Raw genomic sequence first — 26,974 nt, 5'->3', positions numbered from 1 at the left:
TAAAAGATGAACTTGAAAAATTGTTACTATTAAAGTCTTGGAAAAATATATACAAATAATATGCTCATGAGAATTTGAAGGTGAAAGTATGTGATTTTTGCTTGTAAAATGATTTTTGGAGAAACTTGATGAATTAATGGTGATTTGGAAATTGATTTGGTGATTTAAACGCGTTTTGAAAACGTGGGAAACGTCGTAGTTTAGGGGAAACTATGGCGAATTTTTCTAAAAATCTAATCACGATTAAAGAGGGATTAAAAGGTGATTAACAATGTTAAACGCGATTAGTGGTCATAAACGTCATTTTGGAAACCCTAATGAGAATATTTAAGTCTTAAATATTCAATAAGTCTTATGTACTTAAACTTATTCTTTTACAAAAATAAATGGTTAAAAATGTAACCATATATGTATATATAATTTTTGGTAAAAATTATATATTTTTGGAAACTTGTCAAGTGCATGTAATATGTGCTATATGTGTATGTACTAGATACCTATAGGGTGATCAAAATAAATACACATACATGTTCCTACATGGTCCAAGAAATGCTAGTAAATCGGATAATTAAATAAAATGGCCAAAATGGAAATACATAACACTTGAAGGCAATAGATTGGGCGTATCGAAATCGTGAACAAGTTACTACAAAGTCGAGTCTAAAATATCATATTTTTGACGTTAAAACAAGCACAAATCTAAATGATCGATAACAAGAATCCGGAAAGTAGAAAACTATAAAAATTACCAAGTATTTTTCATAGGAAAAATCAACTTATTTAAAGTTTACTCCTTGGTAACATTTTGGTAAAAATTGCAAGATTATGTTAATGGACTCCTAAAGTTAGAATTGGGCCTATCAAAGCTAGTAATGGGCTAGGCCCAAATTCCTTAATACTTGGGCTAGGGCACAATAACAATATAACATGGGCTCGGCCCAATAACAATAAAACATGGGTTAGGCCCAATAACAATAAAACATGGGTTAGGCCCAATAACATAGATAACATGGGCTCGGCCCAATGACATGGGCTCGGCCCAATAACATTAAAACATGGTTTAAATACGATAACATAGATGACATGGGCTCGGCCCAATGACATGGGCTCGGCCCAATGACATGAGCAAAGGCTCAATGACATGCGTGCACTGCACGAGGACATGTGAAGAACGAAGCCCGTTCACATATAAAATACATGAATACGCTTATGAATTCAATACGTATAGAATATATGTATATACACAACAATCGAGCGAGTAAACTATCAACGCTCTAAAATACAAAGTTTGTCCAAAGATGACAAACGAGAACATAACAAATAATTCAAGATGAACAACTTGTACGAGGTCTGAAAGACCTAGTGTCTAACGAGATTAGCACACATGTAGGTTATTGACACGTACGGACGCTCACTTCGATATCATAATACACGGAACGCAAACTTGTGAGTTCATGTCCCTCCTTTCACTGATTTCAATGTTTTGTTTTCAAAAACATCGAGGGGAAATACATGCTAAACTATTGGTATGTTAGTTATGGAGTAGAAGATAACATGATCAATGTGCATAAGTAGGATGATAACATTAGTAACCATTAATCACATAGTGACCAAGGTGCAAAAGGTGTAGATCTATTGGGCTTGAGGCACGCCCCACTCCTAGTTGTTAACCGTGGAGTGCTTTTGTGATCCCAAATGATAACAAAGTGTTCTCGGTTTGGTTATTTACTTATGGTACATTACGTCAGGGGCTCGCTACCCACTGATAGATCCTTAACAGACTCCATGAATGAATCAGAACATACCATGATTACAAGATTTCATTTTCATGAATACTATGATTACAAGATTTCATTTTCATGAATACTACGATACCAAGATTTCATTTTCATGAATACTACGATTACAGGATTTCATTTTCATGAATACTACGATTACAAGATTTCATTTTCATGAATACTACGATTACAAGATCTCAATTTCATGAATACTATGATTACAAGATTTCATTTTCATGAATACTATGATTACATATGATAACAAAAACTTCATGAACTCGCTCAACTTTTGTTGACTTTTTAAAACTACATGTATTTCAGGAAACAAGTCTTGAGCCGGTGATACATGATTGGATGCAATGATTACCTTTCTTACGTCACACGCAACACGCTTCCGCAATTAGCAGGGTGTGACATAGGAGTTGTGTGGAAAGTCATATTTTCCTAGAAAGTCTAGGAAGCAATAGTATAGTGACATGTGGCAGGGATGTATTTTAACTAGAAGGGCAAACATGTAATTGCATATATTTTTTTTTATTTTTGGTAATTATCTCAATTTATATATTTTTGCATGTTTCGTTTTTGTAACTGATTTCTATGCATCAAATTCGGGATTGTAGTTTCTTTTCAATCCAAATCTATTCCAAATTCCACGAACACGAAACACACATCTATATATTATAATCCGATCATTATATTTTTCACTAGCAAAGTTCTTATTCTATATTTTTTAAGTCTGAAAGATCATGGCTTCGAACACCCTCGCTGATGGTGGAGATGGTAATTGCAGTTACTTTTTTAGCAGTTTGTCTTGTTTTACTATAACCTTTAGTCAAAATATTCAGATTGTTCTTCATGCTGTGTTTTAACAACAGAGTTATTGAGCTTTAGTAAGTACATAAGATTACACATGGTTTTTCCTAATCTTGATGCTGTGTTTTAACAGCAGAGGTCACCTTGTTAAAATCCACAGTTGTTTTTTACGAGCAAAACCATCAAGCTTTGTTATTGGTGATGTGTTTTAACAGTCATACAGATTCTTATTGCATGTGTTTTAACCGTATTGTGTTTAACAAGTTTCCTGTTGTAACAGATATTGAGGTTGTAGTCAACGTTTTATATAAATCATCTGAATGTTGTCTTTTAAATAGTGTTGTGTTTTAACAGTTATTGAGTCTGAAGACAATTTTTTTTTTAATGTTACAAATTGGATGTTGTGTTTTTTAAAGTAATGTGTTTTACTAGTTATGTGTTCTAATTTAGTTTCTCATTGAATGAATGTGTTCTAAATGTACTGTGTTTTACTAGTTATGTGTTCTAATGTAGTTTCTTATTGAATGATGTGTTCTAAATGTACTGTGTTCTACTAGTTACGTGTTCTTATTGGATGTTGTGTTTTAAAAGTAATGTGTTTTACTAGTTATGAGTTCTTTTTTGTAGTTTCTTATTAAACGATGTTTTTTAACTGTAATGTGTTTTACCAATTAGGTGTTTCAACAGTTGCTGAGGTTGTGGCAAACCATCATCATGTTATTGGTGTTGTGTTTTAACAGTCATACATGTTCAGGGTGTTTTTGTTCATTGTTTCAAATGAGTTGGATGATGGTTTGTAGTCCGAAGGTCACCCCTTTTTTACATAGTTGAATGGTGTGTTCTAAATTCCATAGTTGCAGTTTTTTGTTCATGTTTATTTAAACTCTTTATGTGTAAACATCAGTTTGTTATATGTGATGTGTTTTCAACAGTTGTTGAGTTTGATGTGAATGTTTTTTTATAGGTTCACCTTTTATCATTGATTCGCTGTTTTTTAAATTGCATTATGTTTGGTTAGTAATGTGTTTTATACCCTTTTTTTGTCATGTGTTGTAGATGCACCTAATTACCAATTACGTGGTGTTGAACAAGTTTCTCCAAACACTGGAACGAAGAGATATATTCCGGATTCACCCTCTTCGTTGACGCCAGCAGAGGGAATGTTATTCGACACAGGTGATGACGTATATAACTTTTATAAAACTTACGCAGAAGCGGGAGGTTGGACTGTAAGGAAGGGCATACAGCACGAGAACCGTGGTATTGTTATAAACAAGTACTTTTTCTGTTCAAAGGAGGGTCAAAAAGACTTTCGACCAGTTGATACTTTAGTTGAACAGCCGTCCGATAGGTGGGTACGTAGGGTACCATCCAAAAGGACCGGATGCCAGGCTGCGATCAGAATAAAACTTACCGATGCTAAGAAGTATTTGCTTTATCATTTTATAGAGGCGCACAACCACGATTTTGTGCATGAAGAAGATTTACATCTTCTCAAGGAAAACAGGGGTATTAATCGTGCACACGAAGAGATGATAAACAAGATGTCACATCTCAACATCGGGCCTGTTCGTGCATTTAACATTATGAAGGAAGTGTATGGTGGGTTCGACAAAGTCGGTGCTACCAAAGTCGATTTTAAGAATTTCAAGAAAGAGTTAAATCTTTTTATCGGAGAGTTTGATGCGGAAATGTTTGTCAAGCGTCTGATGAGGAAAAAGGAGTTTTTACCGAACTTCTCTTGTGAATATGAAACCACAGACGAAGGTGTGTTGAAGTGCATTTTTTGGGCCGACGAGGATATGAAGAGAAATTATTATATGTTTGGGGACGTTATATCATTTGATGCTACATACAAGCGTAACAAGTAACGATGAGTTTATTTTTTTACATATTCATTGTGTTTTAAATCTTACTGTGTTATAAATACATCATGATTTTTTTTCATCGCTGATTGTGTGTTTTTTTAAAGGTATAACATGATGTTTGTCCCTTTCACTGGGATTGATAATCATAATAGGAACGTGACACTTGGTGCTGCAATTCTCGGTTCGGAAACGGCAGAGACGTATAGCTGGTTACTTAGGGCGATCAAGAACGCATACGGGTACGCGCCTCCTGTAATCGTTACTGACCAAGACCCTGCGATGAAAAGGGCTATAGCTGATGTTTGGCATGAGTCGAGGCATCGGTTATGTATGTGGCATATCATGGATAAACTCACTACAAAGGTCTGGGTTTTATATGGCAGGGTTTTATTTTTTTTATTTTTGTGTGATTTGTTCTGTGTTTTAAAAATTTTTCTTTTTTTTTTGTCATTCACGATACAATGTGCCATTTTAGGTCGGGGCTGCCCTATGTTCAAATACAGATTTCAGGAAAAGATTGTCTGCAGTTGTTTGGACTGATTCTCTATTGCCCGAAGCTTTTGAGGCTGAATGGGCCGCTATTATTCATGATTTCGGTTTAACCGACCATGAATGGCTGACGTATATATATGGGCTACGTGAATCATGGATTCCAGCTTACTATCGTGAAGAAGAAATGTCTGGTCTTATGCGGACATCATCTAGGTCCGAAAGCGAGAATCACTTTTTTGGAAAAATTAGCAATCCAAAGTGCACGTTAGTTGAATTTCTTAGCCACTTTGACACAGCTATTGAAGCGCAAAGGCATGAGCACCGAAAAAACGATCATGACACTCGATACACCAACCCTGGAGAGTGGAGTGATTTTGTTCTCGAGAAGCAAGCAGCTCAAATATATACTAGAACTTTATTTTTGGATGTTCAACTCGAGATTCAACATGCTATTCATCGTTGTACGAGTGTCAGATTAGATCACGTCGGTGATTTCATTAAGTTTTTTATAAAGGATCTCGATCAGCCATGTTCTTCGTTCTTCGAGGTGATTGTTTATTTTTCTTTATGTGTTATTATTTTTTGTTTATTATTTATTTGTTTATGAACTGTGTTTTATTGATATTAAATGTTACAGGTTATGATACGCGAGGAGGATGTTACTGTTAAGTGTATCTGCAACAGGTTTGAGCAGTTTGGGCTGTTGTGTAGTCACATTTTTTGCGTGTTACGGATTCTTGATATAAGGGAGTTTCCTAAACAATATATATTGAGGCGTTGGACGCGTGAAGCTGTTCCAAATAGTTCCCCCGGGTCCATTCTTACGGATGGTGGAGATCCAGATCGTAGTGACGAGGTTAACCGGTGTGTTCGGGAGATTAGTCACGCAACGGAGTATGTCGTGAACAAGTTGATTTCAAAATTTGATAAGTTGTCTGATTTTCGAGACCATATCAAGCAGTTTATGTCAGTCGCGGATGAAGCTCAAATAAATGCACCTCCCAAGACACGACGTAATCGATTTGCTGAACTGCTAGGAGTTGCTCCAGAGAGCACGGCCACTATCCGTGTTCCAGTTGGTACCAGGTTCAAGGGCTGTGGTTCTCATAAACGCCTTAAATCTCAAAAGGAGCGAGCCATAAGTCAGTCTGGAAGTAAACGTCGTCAATGTTCATTATGTAAAAAATACGGTCATAACAGAGTAACGTGCTGGAAATACACCGTGGCTGGGGCTGAGGCAGGTTCTTCCCGGAATGCTGGAGGTAATGAAGACACAATTCCTGAAGGAGATGCAGCTATGGTTGTTCAAGGTGATGGTACTGGATTGAACGATGATGATGATGTGTTTTACACATCTGGAAACGATGCAGATATGGACGATGAGGAGATGGCATAGTAGGATCTTTTTTTATCAATATTCTAAGTATTTTGCTGAACTATCCGTTTTTCAGTTTTATTTTTTTATCGTATGTTTGTTTTGGGATTTGGTTTTGGTGAATTTAAGACTGATTTGTATTCGACATTTTATGAAAATCGTTGCTTTTGTGTTTTAGTTTTAAGCTCTTTATTTAGTAGCCATCTGTGTTTTACGAGATTCTTGATTTGTTAGTGGCTTTGGCATATTGTTTACTTCGTTAAAAATGTGTTTTAAACGTGTTTTAATCCATAAATGTTAATGTGTTTTACTAGCCATATGTGTTTTATACGATTTCTGATTTGTTCGTGGTTTTGGGTATACTGGTTACTGTGCAACAAAGTGTTTTACATGTGGTTTTAACTATAAAGTGCAGTCTTTCAACTGTGTTTTAAGTATTAACTTTGTTCCAGACAAAACACAAGCCTTTTAAATGTTAATGTGTTTTAACATTTTTAATTTGGATTATGTTCCTTAGAATCCATCCGCCTGTTATACGTAATGTGTTTTCACAGATATTCGAACCTGAAGTCATTCTTTTTTATACTTGAAGGTTTTTGTAAACTATTTAGTTTCTTTTATTGTTTTAATATTCGAAGTTGAAGTCAATCTTTTTAATACTTGAAGGTTTTTGTAAACTCTTTAGTTTCTGTATTGATATTAATGTGTTTTAAGTTTGTTTTAAGGTATAGATGCTTGATGACATAGATAGGTTGGTTCCCAGATCACATTATTGGCACTGTGTTTTAAGTATCTAGACTGTGTTTTAATAGGTCATAGAACTCTATGTCCTTTGTAGATTGAAACAAAGTAATAATATAGCCATAAATTCACAAGGTTGAAGAGGTTCAAAGTTAACATATTCGTACTTGTTAAAGTCACTGAGATAACTGAACAAAACGGTTAAACTGGGTTTTAAGAAAATCAGTGCACAATACGTCAACAAACTACCGCTAACAAAGTTTTTTTTTCGAGAACATGTCATTTTAAGCTAGTTATCCAATCTTGCAAGGATTGTGTCATAGGCTTTTGCTTCTAGCCTCTTTTTTTCATCCGCCGACAACTTGTTATATTTAGCAACCTCAGCTTTAACAAAACCTCTGTACTCGTTTCCTTCACTTAGGAGCATCTTCGTAATGTACTTACGCCGCAGATCATCAATCTCTTTGCTCTGCTTGTATGAAATCTCACCCGCATCAGTGCACTCATTTGAGAATCCGCATTCCCAACCTTTTCCAGATACGCCCTTGTATGTTTCCATATGGCGCATCAGGAAGACGCCACAATCGATTACATTATTTTTTGTACGCCATGGCATTTCCAATCGTACCGGCTCAACTTTATCGATCACCCCGCCCGCCGGATGCCCATTTTTTTCCAAGTACACCGATAAAGCATCACGCTGCACGATAAACACTTTAAATCAGCGCTTGTGTTTTAAACTGAATGCCTTAAAATGATCAACGTAATTAACAAAGAGATAAATTTAAATTTCTGACTTAGTGTGTTTTAAGCTCTTAATACCGTTATTATGTATAGGCACAATACTGTAGTAAAGTAATAAAGTAATACACATGTAGAGGCACAATACAACGTAGAATTAAGTAACAGTGTGTTTTAATTTAATATTATATGTTATTATGTTTTACACTGTGTTTTAAACATTCACTAGTGCTGATAACGTATCATTCATTTTATCAACTGTGTTTTAGCACATTAAACTTTTAATTCTCATGAAGTGGGTTTTAACACATTAAGTAACAGTTTAAGTAACAGTTTAATGTGTTTTAACACATTAAACTTATAATATCATCATTTAGAGTCATTTTATTATCACATGTGTTTTAACATCAAACCTTATTCATCTATCCGAACACCTTTTGTAAACATTTTTTTTTGCAGTTTTTAATTTTTTGTAATCGAATGGCATGCATTTATATAACACAGGACTTTTGTATTTTATATATAGACGGGCGTACCAATTTTTCCGGCCTTTTTTTGTATTTCGCTTGCATTGAGACTTCCTTAGCGCTGTTGTCCAAAACTTCTACCTTCATGTCCCTTAAATTAAAGCATACACAATAGAAATGAGCTTCGTGTAAGACTGGTACAAAGATGAGGGCATGTTCAGGTATCTTTTTGACATCAGCTGAAACTAAAACCGGTTCCATGTTGTCTCCGAACGTTTTTGCTCTTGATTTTGCATTTTTAATGTAGTCGTCTTCATTCTGCATTTCAAATTAATCGTGTTAAACAATATTACTAATGTTGACAACTTAAATTGCAATTCCAATATGATCAGCCTTACCAACATATTTACTGAACAGAACAGGCGTGCGATGCTCCCCTTTTGCTTGAATTTTTCTTCGTAATTCAACAAATCCGCCCACGCGCTTATTACCAATATGTGCACCTCGATTCCCGGCAATAATGATTCGAGCGGAGATCTCATCACCGGCACTCCTTTCTTAGTTCTAAAGACAACATCCCTAATGTATACAAATGTGTTTTATTAAATGTGTTACAATTTATTCATCAGAATCTGTTTCAAACTATTGTGTGAAAATATTATTTGTAGAAACATTCTTAAATTAAAGTGCATGTTGATAACATACCACATTGATCCCCAGGCTGAGAACATGTATGAGCTGACGGAGAGCTCAGCGTTTTCAAGCTTTGCCTTAATCGACACTGCCCGCTTCACGTAAGGAGACCTTAGAGCATCGGTCAACTCTGTTTGTCTTTCCGGTCTTATTTTCGGCTTTCCAAGATCCAGATCGTGTATAAGCTGCCCACGTCTAATCGCATATTCGTACTCCTCCTGTGTTTTCTGGGAGATTGGTGTGACGGCGAGTGCGGTCTTCTCCATTTCTTCAACCTGAGTCTTCTGTGCGGGCGGCTCAATTACTGCAAGCTGAGTCGTCTGTGTGGTTGTCTTGTCAACCGTCTTGCATACCTCTTCTGCCAATGAAGGTGTCCACTGCGACAACTGTGACATATCCAAATTCTCCTTATTTGCCTCTTTTTCCGGTGTTTTATCATCAGGAGTCTGTGGCTGTTTGGTTGTCGTACACGGTGATCCGACCTTTTTCAACTTATCTGTCCACAATTTGTGTACTTCTTTGATTTTTTCACTTTGGGGGTACAATTGGAAACCTTCTGTAAAAGTGTCGGTTATCCTTTTTACACATTCGTCGAATTGATTCAAGAACACCTCCAACATTCCCGCATGTACCTGAATTACATCATACACACTTTATCATATTCTTATTTCTCCAATTATGCAACGTGTTTTTACCAGAGTTATAATGTGTTTTTTCCTATCAATATTTGTGGTTCTTTTTTAATTTTTTTTGTTATTTGTGTTTTACCTACCAGCAGTGTGTTTTAGCAATCAGAAGGTGTATTAAATCAGCATTTGTGCTAGTTCCTAATCCTGCAATATGTTTTTACCATTATTAAAGTGTTTTACCATTTTGGAAAATGATATTTACCAATCATTAGTTTGTTTTTTTATTATGCTCATCAGTATTCTGTTTTACCAATAAATAGTGTGTTTTAATAATTCCAGATTCAGTTTTTTGGTATTCTGAATGTGTTTTTTAGCAAACAGAATGTGTGTTTTAAATGATCAGGCTGTTAAACCTGTAATGTGTTTTACCATTCTTAAAGTTTTTTACCATATTGAAAAATGATATTTATAAATCATTATTTGGTTTTTATATTTTTTCCATTATTATTCTGTTTTAACATTTAGCAGTGTGTTTTACTAATACCAAATATGGTTTTTAGGTATTATAATGGTTTTTACCATTATTAAAGTGTTTTACCATTTTGGAAAATGATATTTACCAATCATTAGTTTGTTTTTTTATTATGCTCATCAGTATTCTGTTTTACCAGTAAATAGTGTGTTTTAATAATTCCAGCCTGATCATTTAAAACACATTACAGGTATAACAGCCTGATCATTTAAAACACACAGGTATTCTGAATGTGTTTTACATTACAGGTATTCTGAATGTGTTTTTTGGTATTCTGAATGTGTTTTTTAGCAAACAGAATGTGTGTTTTAAATGATCAGGATGTTAAACCTGTAATGTGTTTTACCATTCCTAAAGTGTTTTACCATATTGAAAAATGATATTTATAAATCATTATTTGGTTTTTATATTTTTTCCATCATTATTCTGTTTTAACATTTAGCAGTGTGTTTAATAATACCAAATATGGTTTTTAGGTATTATGATTGTGTTTTAAGATGTTAAGTATAAATACTTGGAAAATTAAAAGATTACCTCGTCGCTTTGTGTCGCTGGTGTCGATCCATATTGAGATGCCATAGATGAGCTAATTCCCGGCTGACTTTGTTGTGTTTGTCCCCACTCGCCGGTTTCTCGGTAGTATCTTTCTATATCAGATGTATCTATAAAAGGCACTCGTTCCTGGCCAGCTTCTTCATTCATGCAATCTGCGAAATCGGTATGGAAACCCGCATTAACCGGGATTTCATCTACAACACGCGCATTTTCCGGGCCACTTTCATTACAAATTTTCTTCTTCCCAGCTTCTCTGGCTTTCGGCAGTTGCTTTTCAGTCTGTTTTTTTTTTCGGTACCGGTGAGACCGGAGGTTTACCATGTGTTTTACCGGCCGGCTTCACAACAGATTTTTTCCTTTTTTCCGGAACACATTTGGTAATGTGTTTTTCAGCCTTGGGTTCATCTTTTTGCTTTGTTTTCACTACTTCTGCTTCGATGTCATCATCACTCTTTTTTGCAAATGGATACCTTTGTTCCGGTTGCAACTCATACTCTTCCACTAAGATTTGATCTAATCTGACCGAGTCCAACTTTATGCTTGCTGCCTCGATATCGTCATCATTGATATCTTCGATGAGATGCGTTGCTCTTTGTTCACCTTCTTTGTATATCTTCTGGTCACGTATCAACGCAGCCTGTAAAAAACCAAATAACGAAACTGACGTCAGATGTGTTTTAAAGTTTTGGTATACTTCAGGTTGTGTTATATCACCTATAATACTGTTTAACTTTTCTTAGAATGTGTGTTGATGGTTTTTATATAAATAATGGTCTTCAAAATATGTTTGTGAGTATTGTTGGTGTGTTACCATTTTTTCGAATACAACATTAATGTGTTTTACCAAAAACAGATGTGTTTTAAAGCACATTAATTTTTGTTTTGACTTAGGAAATTACATATGTATTTAGAACATACCACTAGCAATGGCATTGGTCCAAGGAAGGGCTCCTTTGGTGTCCATGCTTCCACCGTTCGATCCAGATATCTGATCATGTACTCACACCAGTTAAAACTTTTGATATCCTTCCCTCGACGCAAGGCTGGTAAAAACTTCATATTAATTGATGAATTCGTAGTTGTCTCTCCCAGAAGTGTGTTGTAGAACAACAAAAAGTTCAACACAAAGATCCGTCCGCTAGCTTGTTGCCCCTTCATGTATGTTTTGAATTGAACAGGCGTCAAGCGTGCAGGATCACTTTCGAATTGTCCTTTCCATTCTGCTACTACAACTTTGCTCCCGGATACTGGGTTTTCACTTTCACCGACTTTGATTTTGCTGGAATCCATCTTGTTTAAATCGTCTTTTTTTTGAATTTCTTACCTGCAAACATAAAACACCTCAATGTAGACAACTATCGAACCCTAATCGCCTTCTAAAACACAGCAACCAATGTCCAATTGATCTTACGTATATAAAAGGTTGAAAATCTCTTATCTTCATCCATGATTCTCGGTATTTTTGGTATGAATTTTTTCTGATTTCCTCGATGGTTTAGAGAGAGAAAATGAGAGAGAGGGAACTTCGCGTGGATTAAGGAGATGTGATGTGTTGACGGTTATACTTGATTGTTTTAAAACACTGTTAAGACGATTTTGCCCCTCATCATTTAAAACATTCTATTAAATTTAGTTGAATATTACAATCTTGCCATTGATTTGATCTCAACCATTAAACACACCAATCCAATGGACAAGATCGCTTCCTAGACTTTCTAGGAAAAACACACTTTCCGTGCGAACCCTACTCTATATATATATATATATATATATTACTTTTAAATTAAAATATGTAATAATTATTAAATCTATTACATATGATAATTAGATGAGTTTGATGAACTTAATTAATTATTGGTTTTATCAAATATTTGAAAACCATTAAAAATGATAATTTTATGATTTCGCCATTTTAATAAATTCTAGAATCATATAATTATTAATTTGGTTATTTTGGTTGAATAAATAAATTTGATATAATTCTAAGTCCCCAAATAGGAGAACTGATGAAACAGTGGTTAACCAAGAGAGGTTAATTCACTGGTCTCGTCAAGTAGGGTTAATCCCTTCATTCCGAGGATCGGTGGCTGGATCGTCCGCTGGTCTGTCTCCTGCATAAGGAAAACACACCGTGACTCGTAACAAGGAGGAAGGGGTGGGGGTACTCCTTGTTATCACTCTCCGGCATGAGAATCAGCAATTTGCTTGAGAAGCAAAGTGTGTGATGGTAGTAGTTGTGAGAGAGTTGAGAAGAGATGCCTCAAACCTAGTTTGGGATGGGTATTTATAGCCGAGGAGTGAAGGAGGGTAATTAAGTGGCTAGACTGACGACGTGCCGCCCTTGTCACACCCCGACCCGCAGCGGAAAGGTACGGGGCATGATGATTGCCCATAGCTCATGACAACTAGTTGTTGTTTCAATATTTAAAGCATATCCATTTAAATAGTCACATAACCTATAATAATCAAAATTGTTCATACATTGTTTAAAACAAACATATCAAGATTTCAATTTATTTTCCTAAGGCCCATGCTACGTGTCCACATCACTTGATCATCAACTTTGAAAACCTACACCACGTTAGAAAAATATATTTTTGGGTCAACAAATATGTTGGTGAATAATTTCCTCCGTTTTATAGAAAACAGTTTTATATTTATTTCTTTTAAAAAAATGTTTTTAACATGCACCTCAAGGTTAGTGTATAAATGGTCTCATATCATCAACATAGTCAACATATCCATAAATCCAAATTTACCAAACAAGAATACACCATCAATAACAACACAAACAACCAAAATAAATAGACTCCTGATAATAGCGTGCATTAGGCTCAAGCCCAGAGGAGCGAGTCTAATACTGTTGGCAATACTAGGCTACAACCCATGGCCGTGGGGAACCTAGTCAGCCGTGTGGATCCACTAGACACAATAGCATGCAATAGACTTGACATCAAATAGCATCTAGAATAATAGAATACACATAAGACGTTCACATAATAACACTTCATCATAGAATGTTAAGTAAATCGAAAAGTGTAACATGATGCACCCCAAAATTTGTAAAAGATTAAAAAGGGGAAATGGAAGAAATTACTCACAGGTTGCGAAGAGTTAATCCACGAGAATTACCGCATGAGTACACGAGATATAACAAATGATTAAATCACCCTAGAATAAATACACAAAGGTTTTAAATAAACGGAACGATAACAATGGGCCTTGTGATTCAAGTTCCCGGTTTGGGGACTTTTTTTATTGCCTAATTTATAAATCATAATTCTAAGAAAATAGAGGTATATTAATAGTCGAGAATAAATCATTTTTTTTATTACGACGAGATTAAAATATATGTATATATTTATATGGTCTAAAATTTAAATAATCAAGGGTAGGTTAGGTCAAACTTGTATATTTTATGTCTAACCAAAATTTATATTTTTAGAGCTATTATTGAGCTTATAAATTATTAAATCTAAATTTTGATCAATGACCCAGTACTCAAATATCACATCTATTTATATTCATATATATATTAAAAATATTAGTTTTAGTCAAATCCTTAAAAATTAATCTCATAATTTTATAAACCTTGAAAATATCTATTTAGGTTCTACCTTTTTTTTAAGAACATATACATTTATTAAAAATGTCAACAATTACTAGGATGTGTATAAAAGTGTATAATGGTTTTTATACTAAAGAGAATATCAAATAGTCTAGAATTCGTGGAATCAATTTTTTTTCTCGAATAATTTGTTTTATAAATATGAAACTAACTTTTATGAGATCATTGACTAACAAAAATTTTACAAGGTAAATTAATCTAAAATGCATATCACTTGCTTAAATAAATAGTGTAAATAAAATATTACTTTGATTAGATCATTTTTGTATTTTCATTTTTTTTAAAACACTAATCCTTTCAGGCTATTATATAAGATATTAACTATTATGATCTAAAAGGCTTCGAAGCTTACCTAAAATGACGAAACAATTTTAGTTGGTACAATCGAAAAGCAGAGAGCGAGGATGAGGGCCAAACAACTCCCATTGATGTTTCAGATGATGGACAGTGGCGTCGCTCTTTGTGACATGTTGTTCGCTGCGGTGCACGATTGGAAGAGCACTGACGGTAGATTGGTGAGGCGAAATAGGCGATGGTCAACAACCAACAACCGTTTAGAAATGGTGATGGTGTGCTACGGAATTCAAAGTCGTATGGATTATCAAATGATGAAGCAATATAGATAAATAGTTAATTTATCAAACAACAATCGGTTTGTCTTGCATGCGATTCATATTCCAAATTGATGGCCATGATAATGGTGGGGGTTATGCAATAGGAGGAAAACCAACAAACAAGAATAGTGAATTATTTAGACTTTAATAACAAAATAAATCATGAACTTTAATGTTAATTTAAATTTTGTAACTTATATTTATATTGCTTTCATATGCTTTGAAGTTCAACGTACAGGTTCTTACCTCCCATAATTAATTTTGTTTAAGCTATTATTGAGTTTCAAGGAGGTTCCAAGTATTGATTATGAGTTATATATGTTAAAACCAATTAACTTCAAACAATTAAATCCATAAAACTATTATTTCATTAATCATAGTAAATTAGTTGAATGAAATCCCTTTTAATAGTATTTACGTTTATAACAACGTCAAATAATATTGATGTTATTTTTTTTCAATTTACTTAACTTATTACAAGTAGTATACTTCTTCAAAACCCAAAAATCATTGTATTAAATAAATTGATATTATAAATAGTAATAAAAAAAATTCACATTTTCATTTATTTGTTTAAGATCCGGTTTAATAAACGAGTCGGGTTTCTAGGTCCCATTTTTTTACGGATGTTACAGTCTCCCCAACTTTTGGGAATTTCGTCCCGAAATTAAAAGAGGACTGCTCGTATAGGTTGAAGTGTAGGGTCTTCCATAAACTTAAACGATAACGATTTGATTTGGTAATAGCGTTAGGAACTCGAATCTTAAGATCGGATTGTGCCTTAGGAGTGTCAGGTAACAAGTGTTAAACACAAGCCTTAACGTTGCTGAGAATGCGCTCGAACTAGGACATATCAAGAGGTATAGAATTACTGAGGCGGTAGCGTTCCTGACAATGGTTACATACCCAATTATAGGAATCGCTTTCAAATGCCAAGGATGTAGAAAATGAAGGGTGTTAATTGTTATGTACAAGATAGCCGGTTATAGGCTCTATGATCATTACAATCACGAAGCCCAAATTTGGCGTATCAAGGATGTATTGTAGTTAAAGAGAAAAACACGTTCGAAAGATGGCTTGTGACACTAGAGAGTTTGTAACCGAGTCGCAAAGGATACTCATGATGCCAAAACTACAATCTGTGTCACGACCTAGGATCTTGATGTATTTCTCATAAAGTGCGACAATTTGCGTTAGATTAGCGAAATCATAGAATTTGAATTCCCCAATCACAAAACCAAAACAAACTAACTAAAACACTCATGATTAGTCTAACGCTGCTTTTGAAAAATTTGACAGACACACTTATATATAGAAAGTATCAGCAGCGTATCCACTATAGCCCTATCAAATTTTCATCCACATCGTTATTCAAATCATGATTGACGACTCAAACCAACTTCTCATGACCAGTCTAACGAGGCTTTTGATACCTCGATAAGAACACTTATATATAGGAAGTACCAGCGGCGTATCCACCATGTCCTTATCAAGTTTCATTGGCTTCGTTATTCGGATCATGACTGACGACCCAAACACAAATTACATAGAACCTCTCTCGACCAATCTAACGAGGCTTTTGATGGTTTGATAAGAACACTTATATATAGGAAGTACCAGCGGCGTATCCACCATGTCCTTATCAAATTTCATTGGCTTCGTTAGCGGTTTTGATTGGTTCTATGCGACGACTCAACTCAACTCACTAATTAAATAACCACAACCAAACCACAAACAACCATAGTATGAGTCTCGAACCCAAAAAGGGTGCGACTAAATGGTGGCAGTACCTACATCCATAGTTATTGGGAAAAGGGTCAATCTATGAATAATGAGATGATACCCATATCACACAAATTATTGGAAAAGGTAAGCCATGATGAGTGATGATGTGAAACTGCAACAACATGAACTAGCAATAAAACAAATCATAAATGCATAACATAGTGATATATAAAAACGTCTGAGTAAAGGATGAAAACGACGACAAATAGTAACGTTGAAAGCGTGACAACGGCACAAGCTATCAACGGTACCGATTAAGAGTTGATATTTATATCGATTGGCATCAGTGCGAACGCCAAGGATACAAAGTGAGAGTAGCAGGTAAAGTCGTTAATGAGGGAAAACTAAACGTGAAGTCGAATGGCGGAGGAGATGAAGTAGCAGCATTGATTTACACTCCCACCAGTCGGGTGATAATTACGATTCGGACAAAAGTAGAAGGGTCCTACGATAAATTAAAGAAACTAAAACTTTGTTAACTTAACTCACGTGCATTTCATTTTGTTAACTATTTTTACACTTTACGAAGTGTAGCACATTGGTATTATAAATTGTTCATGTACAAAAGCAACTTAGTTTATTTAGAAAAATATTTCGTTAAACTTCAGGGAAAACATTTTTTTTGGCCTAAGGTAGAACATTTACAATATTACATTTTATTATTATTTTATAAAACCAAATTTTAAGATCAGAAAAAAAAAATTATCGTCACCATGTGCCCTCGACTCGAATTTTCTAAGCTCTGGGCATAGGTTACGATATTGGTTAGGGTTATGACGTTCAACTCATATTAGACGACTCGCTAAGGTTCAAAACATATAACCAAAATTCACATTATTACACTTGTGCTCGGAAATTTGGAACAAACCTTTTTATTTCCATCTAGTTCATACAAAATTTTAACTTAAAATATTTTATTCGCAATAACTCATCGCGTAAGATTTCGTCGTGTTGCTGACCGCACCATGGTTGTCTTGGATCTAGATGAGTGTTCGTCCGCATGCCTTCTAGTTACCCTAGTCCTCTAGTTCGGTTTGACTGGCTCGACCGTAAGGAACGAGTTGGGTGCCATAAAGTACGGTCGATTGATCCATTAGTGGAGCGTCGGGTTGGACATACGGTTGGATCATAAGGTGAGTGTTTGGTTGGTCAAATGGATGTGTCACGTGTTGTACATTAAATGGTGCCATAGGTGGTTCTTTTTTATGGTTATAGTGCCGACAGGTGTCGATTAAGTGACCATAAAGTCCACAATAAGTGCAAAGGCGGCACAAAGTGTTGGCTGGGTGATGAATTTGACAAATGGGGCATTGTGGAAAATGTCCGCGGTAAGGTTTTCTGTCAGGTACAGAATTAAGAGCAACCTGGTTTAGCGGAATAGCTGGTATGGCATAATCGTGGTTGGTTTCACTCCTTTGATAGTTGTTATCGGGTGAAGACGGTTCAGCTTCAGCCTCTTCAATTTGATTCTTGGAGACGTGGGCGTTGAGTGCCTGTTGAACTTGAACGACTATATTAGGAATAATTGCGGCCATTTGTTCAGCTATCAAAGCTGCCATTCAGCGCTTGGAAATCCTCGGTTGACGATGACGATGATGATAAGGCGGCACTGTGAGGGACAACTTAAGTAAGATGTATAGTCCATAACGAGAATTGATGGTCAGATGGTTAGGATTCATAGATTTGTGAAATCGTGGAACTTAGGGAAAATCCCATGATTCAAGAATACAAATCTCATAAAAATACTATGGAGTATCAAAGGGTATCAAAAGACTAACCCTTTGACAAATTACAATAAGATTAGGGTGATTTGTTTAAAGAAAGTTCATTAGAATCTCGTGGAATATTTAAGGATTTATTCTGGTGGTTTATATATGAAACAATATAATAACCACGTGGAATAAGATAAGATAATAAAACTTATGATAACATATTGAAAATCATAGGTTTGGCACATTATAGGGTTTATCTGACTTCCGTGCGTCACTTTCGTAATTACGTGTGCACCCGCAATTACCGAGCTTCCGCATAGTCCTCATATGTCTACCCATTGACGTACAACTTAACCCGAAGAAAATCGTAAATCAATAAATGAAATAAATTTTGGGGTGTTGTAAAACGATGTTTAGGATAACATCCATGAATTAACACGGACATGTTTGAGATATCAAAGTGTCGTTAGTTCACGTGACGTTTGGTGTGACATGCTTTGGCCTAATAGGTATCGGTACTCTGATCGATAGTCCCCAGGTAGGCAAACTGGTCCATTAATTGGATTTATACGAATGCCGGCCTAGACAGGACGTCCCGACTACCGGTACGTAACCCTTCCAGTTACTACATGTCCGTCACAAGAATTCACTTTGACGAGAGTGAAATATCAATTGAAATTTGAAACTCCAAAAACGAAATGAAACCAAACTCATGAATAATTGAAATGCATTAAAGAAAATGAATTGATTCATGACTTTAGATATACAGGAATAAGAATTAGAATGTTGAATATTCGCATATAGTTTAAGGTGTGTGCGACGTGACATGGTAAAATAAATAATCAATTAGAGTTTAATAGCAAGGTACATGCTGAAATTTATGGCATATAATACTTAGCATATAACAATTTGATGTGCTCAGATGCATATGTGTGTGACATTATAAAATTAAAATCATGGGCACTTAAAAAAAAAATTTAGCTAAGACAATCAAACAATTAAGCACATAAGGTACCTAAGGTACCTAATCGACTATAGACTAAGTCTAAGGGTCTAATAACCTATCTTAATTCCCTATAGTTATTGGCTCTGATACTGATCTGTCACACACCGACCCGCAGCGGAAAGGTACGGGGCATGATGATTGCCCATAGCTCATGACAACTAGTTGTTGTTTCAATATTTAAAGCATATCCATTTAAATAGTCACATAACATATAATAATCAAAATTGTTCATACATTGTTTAAAACAAACATATCAAGATTTCAATTTATTTTACTAAGGCCCATGCTACGTGTCCACATCACTTGATCATCAACTTTGAAAACCTGCACCACGTTAGAAAAATATATTTTTGGGTCAACAAATATATTGGTGAATAATTTCCTCTGTTTTATAGAAAACAGTTTTATATTTATTTCTTTAAAAAAAAGTTTTTAACATGCACCTCAAGGTTAGTGTATAAATGGTTTCATATCATCAACATAGTGAACATATCCATAAATCCAAATTTACCAAACAAGAATACACCATCAATAACAACACAAACAACCAAAATAAATAGACTCCTGATAATAGCGTGCATTAGGCTCAAGCCCCGAGGAGCGAGTCTAATACTGTTGGCGATACTAGGCTACAACCTATGGCCGTGGGGAACCTAGTCAGCCGTGTGGATCCACTAGACACAATAGCATGCAATAAACTTGACATCAAATAGCATCTAGAATAATAGAATACACATATGGCGTTCACATAATAACACTTGATCATAGCATGTTAAGTAAATCGAAAAGTGTAACATGATGCACCCCAAAATTTGTAAAAGATTAAAAAGGGGAAATGGAAGAAATTACTCACAGGTTGCGAAGAGTCAATTCACGAGAATTACCACATGAGTACACGAGATATAACAAATGATTAAATCACCCTAGAATAAATACACAAAGGTTTTAAATAAACGGAACGATAACAATGGGCCTTGTGATTCGAGTTCCCGGTTTGGGAACTTTTTGTATTGCCTAATTTATAAATCATAATTCTAAGAAAATAGAGGTATATTAATAGTCGAGAATAAATCATTTTTTTTATTACGACGAGATTAAAATATATGTATATATTTATATGGTCTAAAATTTAAATAATCAAGGGTAGGTTAGGTCAAACTTATATATTTTATGTCTAACCAAAATTTATATTTTTAGAGCTATTATTGAGCTTATAAATTATTAAATCTAAATTTTGATCAATGACCCAGTACTCAAATATCACATCTATTTATATTCATATATATATTAAAAATATTAGTTTTAGTCAAATCTTTAAAAATTAATCTCATAATTTTATAAACCTTGAAAATATCTATTTAGGTTCTACCTTTTTTTTAAAGAACAAATACATTTATTAAAAATGTCAATAATTACTAGGATGTGTATAAAAGTGTATAATGGTTTTTATACTAAAGAGAATATCAAATAGTCTAGAATTGGTGGAATCAATTTTTTTCTCGAAAAAATTGTTTTATAAATATGAAACTAATTTTTATGAGATCATTGACTAACAAAAATTTTACAAGGTAAATTAATCTAAAATGCATATCACTTGCTTAAATAAATAGTGTAAATAAAATATTACTTTGATTACATCATTTTTGTATTTTCATTTTTTTAAAACACTAATCATTTTAGGCTATTATATAAGATATTAACTATTATGATCTAAAAGGCTTCAAAGCTTACCTGAAATGACAAAACAATTTTAGTTGGTACAATCGAAAAGTAGAGAGCGAGGATGAGGGCCAAACACCTCCCATTGATGTTTCAGATGATGGACAGTGGCGCCGCTCTAGCGTGCGACGGTTGTGACATGTTGTTCGCTGCGGTGCGCGATTGGAAGAGCACTGACGGTAGATTGGTGAGGCGAAATAGGTGATGGCTAACAACCAACAACCGTTTAGAAATGGTGATGGTGTGCTACGGAATTCAAAGTCGTATGGATTATCAAATGATGAAGTAATATAGATAAATAGTTAATTTATGAAACAACAATCGGTTTGTCTTGCATGCGATTCATATTTCGAATTAATGGCCATGATAATGATGGGGTTATGCAATAGGAGGAAAACCAACAAACAAGAATAGTGAATTATTTAGACTTTAATAACAAAATAAATCATGAACTTTAATGTTAATTTAAATTTCATTAAATTTTGTAACTTATATTTATATTGCTTTCATATGCTTTGAAGTTCAACGTATAGGTTCTTACCTCCCATAATTAATTTTGTTTAAGCTATTATTGAGTTTCAAGAAGGTTCCAAGTATTGATTATGAGTTATATATTTTAAAACCAATTAACTTCAAACAATTAAATCCATAAAACTATTATTTCATTAATCATAGTAAATTAGTTGAATGAAATCCCTTTTAATAGTATTTACGTTTATAACAACGTCAAATAATATTGATGTTAATTTTTTTCAATTTACTTAACTTATTACAAGTAGTATACTTCTTCAAAACCCAAAAATCATTGTATTAAATAAATTGATACTATAAATAGTGATAAAAAATTCACATTTTCATTTATTTGTTTAAGATCCGGTTTAATAAACGAGTCGGGTTTCTAGGTCCCATTTTTTTACAGATGTTACAGCCCTTATGCAGGTGTGTCAGGCTTGTCGGTTGTGGAGGTAAAGACACGTCCTACTGCGGTGTCAGTCTGTTGCTTACATATGGGCTGACAGGCGACTGTCATTGGTGCCACTTGCACTGTGGTATCAGTACCACTTGCCTCGTGGGCAGGATGCGGTGCCGCGCCGCATCGCTGCCTATGGTAACTGCTGTTGTTTCCGCGTTCTCACTCTGGCGAAGACTGCGGGATGCGGTGCCAGGCCGCATCGCCACTTGTGGTGACTGTTGTTGTTATCCAGATCCCTTGTCGTGACGAAAATGTCCATAGGATGCGGTGCCAGGCCGCATCGCTATGTGTACACCTATTTTCATACACAAGGTAGGTCTTCTCATCACCTAACCAATTGGATTCGACCGCTGTGTTCGCGCGTGCCCGCACGGACACAGATAAGTTCTTGCCGATGGGGGTTTTTGATAAGGGTAATGGTCACTCGCGGCCATGCTGACGCGAGATCTGAGACCATACCCCTTCAAGAACCCAATTTCCTAAAATCATTAGGTTATCCTTTCGTTTAGTATGTCGGTAATTTACAATACGGTTATTATCTTAGATTCCACATATTCCAGTTCGTGGAGTAATTCTTGTGGAACATTTCTTCGCAACCAGTGAGTAGATCTATTACTCTCCCCTTTTTTTATCATCAAATATTTTTGAGGTGTATCATGTGTCATGTTTTAAATGTTTCAAGTTAAACCTTCAACATGCATATCAATGTGTACTTATGTGTTGTGTTTCCTATTTCTAGAATCTATTGTTTCCTATTTCTAGTTTATATAGTTTCTCGTATCCATTGTTCCATATATGTGTGTCTATGTGTTTACTCGCTTTATGTCACAAGTTTCGCTAGATCCACCTGGCTGACTAGGTTCCCCACGGCCATGGGTTGTAGCCTAGTATCACCACCAGTATTATACTCGCTTTTCCGGGCTTTAGTCTAATGCATGCTATAGTCTTCGAGTCTTATGGTTTCTATTGTATCTAAATTGTGATTGTGGTGTTTTGTTGATTGTTATTGTGGTTATGGTGAAATCAGATGTTTCTACAACTTACAACACATGGAAATTACATGTTAAATATGTTTTAAAAAAAGGATTTTTAAGTAAAATAAATTAATTAAGAGTTAAATGCTATTTTAGTCCTTATGGTTTGAGCCATTTTGTCAGTTTAGTCCAAAAGTTTTATTTTTCGTCTGTGGGTCCAAAAAGGTTTCACTATTGCTATTTTAGTCCAGTGGGTTAACTTCATCCATTTCTTCTGTTAACGAGAAAGACAATTTGGTCATTTTATATGTAATTTTGTTAACTAGAAGGGCGATTCAGCCATATAAAATGATCGAATTGCCCTTCTCGTTAACAGAAAAATGGATGAAGTTAACCCAGTGGACTAAAATGACAACGATGAAACCTTTTTGGACCCACAGGCGAAAAATGTAACCTCTGGACTAAACTGTTAAAATGGCTCAAACCACAGGGACTAGAATGACATTTAACTCACTAATTAATAAGCAAAATGTTTTATTTAAAATTTAGATCTATTCACCAACGTTTTTGTAAGGACCTTCAAAAATGTCCCAAAACAACCTGTAAGTGAAAACCCGGACTCCTGAAACCCTAATGTTCATGAAAAATCAAGAAAATTGAATTTTTGGTCTTCACGCGGGCCGCGTAAGACATAAGGGTAGTCTACGCGGGCCGCGACAGATTGAAATTCACCGGATAAGCGTTCCAGGCCACGTGTCAACCACGTGGCGGACCTACCGATGACACGCCAGCCCTACATGTAGACTAGGGGGCCCTCGCGGGCCGCGTAAGCTCTTGTTAAGGTTTACGCGGGCTGCGTAAAACCTAAAATGTTGCTATAAATTTCTTGTGCATGGGACTTGCTTCTGTGTTCGAAATTTTAGTTTCAAACGTCCAAATTCTGCTAAAAAACGAGTTTTAAAGTGTCAAGGTGCTGCCGCGGATACAGGGTATTAACTCGATCACTGCTACTATACAATGTCCGATCGATTGAAACCGATCCGATGGATGTTTAAGTGCTGCCCGTACTTGGGCTATACTTTGTCATTCGTCGTGAGGGTTTTGATTTCGTGAGCTTATCGTAAATGTTGTATTAAGTTACTTACCTAGTTTTGTGTGCATTGTTATTTAAACTAGGTTACAAGGCTAAATTAGTAGGCAAGGTTCTGTCCGGTTAAACTTGCAACGTGAGTCATTCTCTTTTTATCAACAATGTTTTACAATACTCAAATTATTTTCAAAAGTTATAATTACAGGAATTAAGTCTTGGTTATCTTGAATCACTGGCAAGTGGGGTATTGTGCACATTACTAATCTCTCACGGTTAGGTTCACCAACCTAACAGGGATAACCATCACTACTTGGGTGAAAGGACCCAATAGTGGTATGACCATCGTCACCAGGGTGTGACACGGCGCCAGATAAAAATAAGATAGAAGCCACTGTAATCGCTCTTATACTGTAGTTTATAACTAAGGTGTCGTTTTATGTAACCTTAGTGACTCGCCGGTATTTCCCCGCTGATAAAATCTTTTTAAACATGTTTCAGGTGACTTACTGTGAATTCAAGGAAAAGTGCTACGGAGCACTAACAAGCTTGAAGTAGTGGCTCAGTAAAATAAATAAACATGTTTTGTAAAATAAGGGATTTCCTCGTGAAATTCCCTTTACTGTAAATTATGGGGATATGTCCCAAATTGTGAAATAAAATAAATGAAGTATTTTCAAGTTTTAAAGATCTTGTTAAACTTCCACTGTCAAATCAAATAATAAATACCACGGGTTTCTGTCCCGCGGCTCCAGGACTGGGTTAAACCGGGACGGGGGCCGTGACAGAAAAAAGGTGGTATCAGAGCCACTGAGATAGCCAATTAAATATTTAGAAATACTTAATTTTCTGATTACCATTCTCTGATTTTGTGGAAACTTAATTTATAATAACCAAAATTTTAACTTAAAATTGTGTGTGTCTTCATGTGTGCTAACAAAATATACGAACTATCAGAGGCACTCCAAAATTTCACTATCCATACCACCAATATGGATATCACAGGAAACCCATCTGGCTGCCAAGCTGATACAGAAGAGCCAATGGTGTTCCAGGCCCAACCGCAGGAGAAACCAAAGGCGAAAAAGAGAAGAAGACTTGTAGGCTGGAGGCGTATGCGTAGGAAGAAACCAGCAGTACAGAAAGTTATAAAGACTGAGGATCCGAAGGATAAGGGGAAAGGAAAAGAGATTGGGGAAAGTTCCGAGCAAGCCCAGGAAATGCCATCATGGGAGGAACTGAATCGTAAACTAGCACTTAGCGACCTCATCTGACATGCCAATGAAAACCTCTTCAGTTACCCAGTTGAATCACAACTTCCAGTTAATCTAGAGCCTGCTATCCCAGATCCCATTGTCAACCCCCGACCTCTACAAGGAGAGCTGGAAGAATGGTGGACCACTGACTGGAAATTTCAGAATCTCTTGAATAACCCTAACACCTATTTCCCCCAGTTTGATCCCGAGCCTACACCAAACCCACCTATGAGCACTGAGAACTTGGCTGAACTCCGGTGTTATGGCGAGGAACTGGTGGACGCAGGAAATCGAATCCGGGAAGTGGGAGAACTGATTTCATGAAAATACGACGAGAGGGAGCGTCGTTTCTGAATTGCCGGTTAACTGTGGTTGTGTGTGGTGTGGTTATGTGTTTAATAATAATAAAATAATAAATAATAAAAATATAATCATGTGAAATAACTTAAAATAAAACCTTTGTAAGATAACTAGTGTGTACGGATGCATACTAAAATATATTAAATATAAAAGACGCAAAGTCGACAATTTTCGCTATACGTGTTGGCATGATTTTGTGCGAATATTTTATTGCGTTTGGTTGTATTTATTTGTGCCAATAACTTATATATATTGTTAATTATCAGACGGAACACGTTGTTAATGAACCAGTTAATGAAGTTAATCAATCGGAACACAATAATGAGGATCACATTCTAAATCGGCAGGATATAGAAAATATAGTTGCTCAGGGAATAGCCAATGCTATCCCGGCAATCGTCGCTGCTGTTAAAAGTCCTGTCGGGCCTTCACAAGCTCACCCCAGTAAACGCATGCGTGACGATAATTTCAGTAATAGTGTTAACGGAGGCGGCAATAACGACAACTTAATTCAGGCCCCAATACTCAAGAGAAAGAAAGCTACAACACCTGGTTGCACTTATAAGGAATTTCTTGCCTGTAAACCAGTCGAATTTGCAGGCAATGAAGGGGCGACTGATGCACTACGTTGGTTAGAGAAAACTGAAGCAGTAATTAAAATAAGTAAATGCACCGAGGAAGACAAAGTTATGTATGCTTCTCACCTTTTCAAGGAAGAGGCATTAGAATGGTGGAATACGGTATTACAAGCCAAGGGAAGTGACATGGCTTATGCCATGAATTGGGAAGAATTTAGACAATTGGTGGAAAGAAAATTTTGTCCCGAATATGAGAAGGAACAAATGGCAAACAAGTTCCTGAGCCACCGAATGGTGGATGTTGACTGTCGAGGGTATACTTCGAAATTCTTCGAGTATGCCAGAATTGTGCCAACTCTGGCTTCGCCAGAACCAGTACTTATTTCTCGCTACATTTGGGGTTTGATTAGCGAAATCCGTGATATCGTCAAAGCTGCAAGACCCCGCACGATTGACGATGCGGTGGAGTTAGCCAACACCTTGATCGACGGATTGGTACGCACGCGAGAAGAAAATAGAAAGAAGGAATTGGCTCAGAAGATTACCCAAGGATTCCGAGGGGGTAGTGCTAGTAACAACTTCAAGAAAAGAGGAACTA

At 35.6% G+C, this 26,974-nt stretch overlaps 3 protein-coding genes and 1 long non-coding RNA gene across 4 annotated transcripts; 2 read left to right on the top strand and 2 right to left on the bottom strand.

The window, feature by feature from the left end:
• Positions 1-3,751: 3,751 nt before the first annotated feature.
• Positions 3,752-4,462, top strand: LOC118480241 (protein FAR1-RELATED SEQUENCE 5-like). The gene has a single exon (XM_035974986.1). The coding sequence runs from the start codon at positions 3,752-3,754 to the stop codon at positions 4,460-4,462; it is 711 nt and encodes a 236-aa protein (XP_035830879.1).
• A 792-nt stretch (positions 4,463-5,254) lies between these two features.
• LOC110887582 lies at positions 5,255-6,347 on the top strand. The gene is made up of 2 exons (XM_022135161.2): positions 5,255-5,498; positions 5,589-6,347. Exon 2 carries the CDS (start codon positions 5,592-5,594, stop codon positions 6,345-6,347), a length of 756 nt encoding a protein of 251 aa, XP_021990853.2. The 5' UTR covers positions 5,255-5,498; positions 5,589-5,591.
• An 871-nt stretch (positions 6,348-7,218) lies between these two features.
• On the bottom strand, positions 7,219-12,387 carry LOC110891644. The gene is made up of 6 exons (XM_022139305.2): positions 11,603-12,387; positions 10,664-11,321; positions 8,981-9,600; positions 8,674-8,854; positions 8,345-8,593; positions 7,219-7,767 (listed from the first exon to the last, which is right to left on the bottom strand). The coding sequence occupies exons 2-6, from the start codon at positions 11,003-11,005 to the stop codon at positions 7,357-7,359; spliced, it is 1,803 nt and encodes a 600-aa protein (XP_021994997.1). The 5' UTR covers positions 11,006-11,321; positions 11,603-12,387; the 3' UTR covers positions 7,219-7,356.
• Positions 12,388-19,616: 7,229 nt separating this feature from the next.
• Positions 19,617-21,510, bottom strand: LOC110891643. The gene is made up of 3 exons (XR_002565444.2): positions 21,161-21,510; positions 20,283-20,352; positions 19,617-19,753 (listed from the first exon to the last, which is right to left on the bottom strand). It is a non-coding gene; the product is annotated as an uncharacterized LOC110891643 (long non-coding RNA).
• Positions 21,511-26,974: the final 5,464 nt, after the last annotated feature.

Source organism: Helianthus annuus, chromosome 7, assembly GCF_002127325.2.
Source record: "Helianthus annuus cultivar XRQ/B chromosome 7, HanXRQr2.0-SUNRISE, whole genome shotgun sequence".
NCBI lineage: Eukaryota > Viridiplantae > Streptophyta > Magnoliopsida > Asterales > Asteraceae > Helianthus > Helianthus annuus.
Note: the sequence above shows the minus strand (reverse complement) of the source record. Positions and strands in the feature narration are given on the sequence as shown.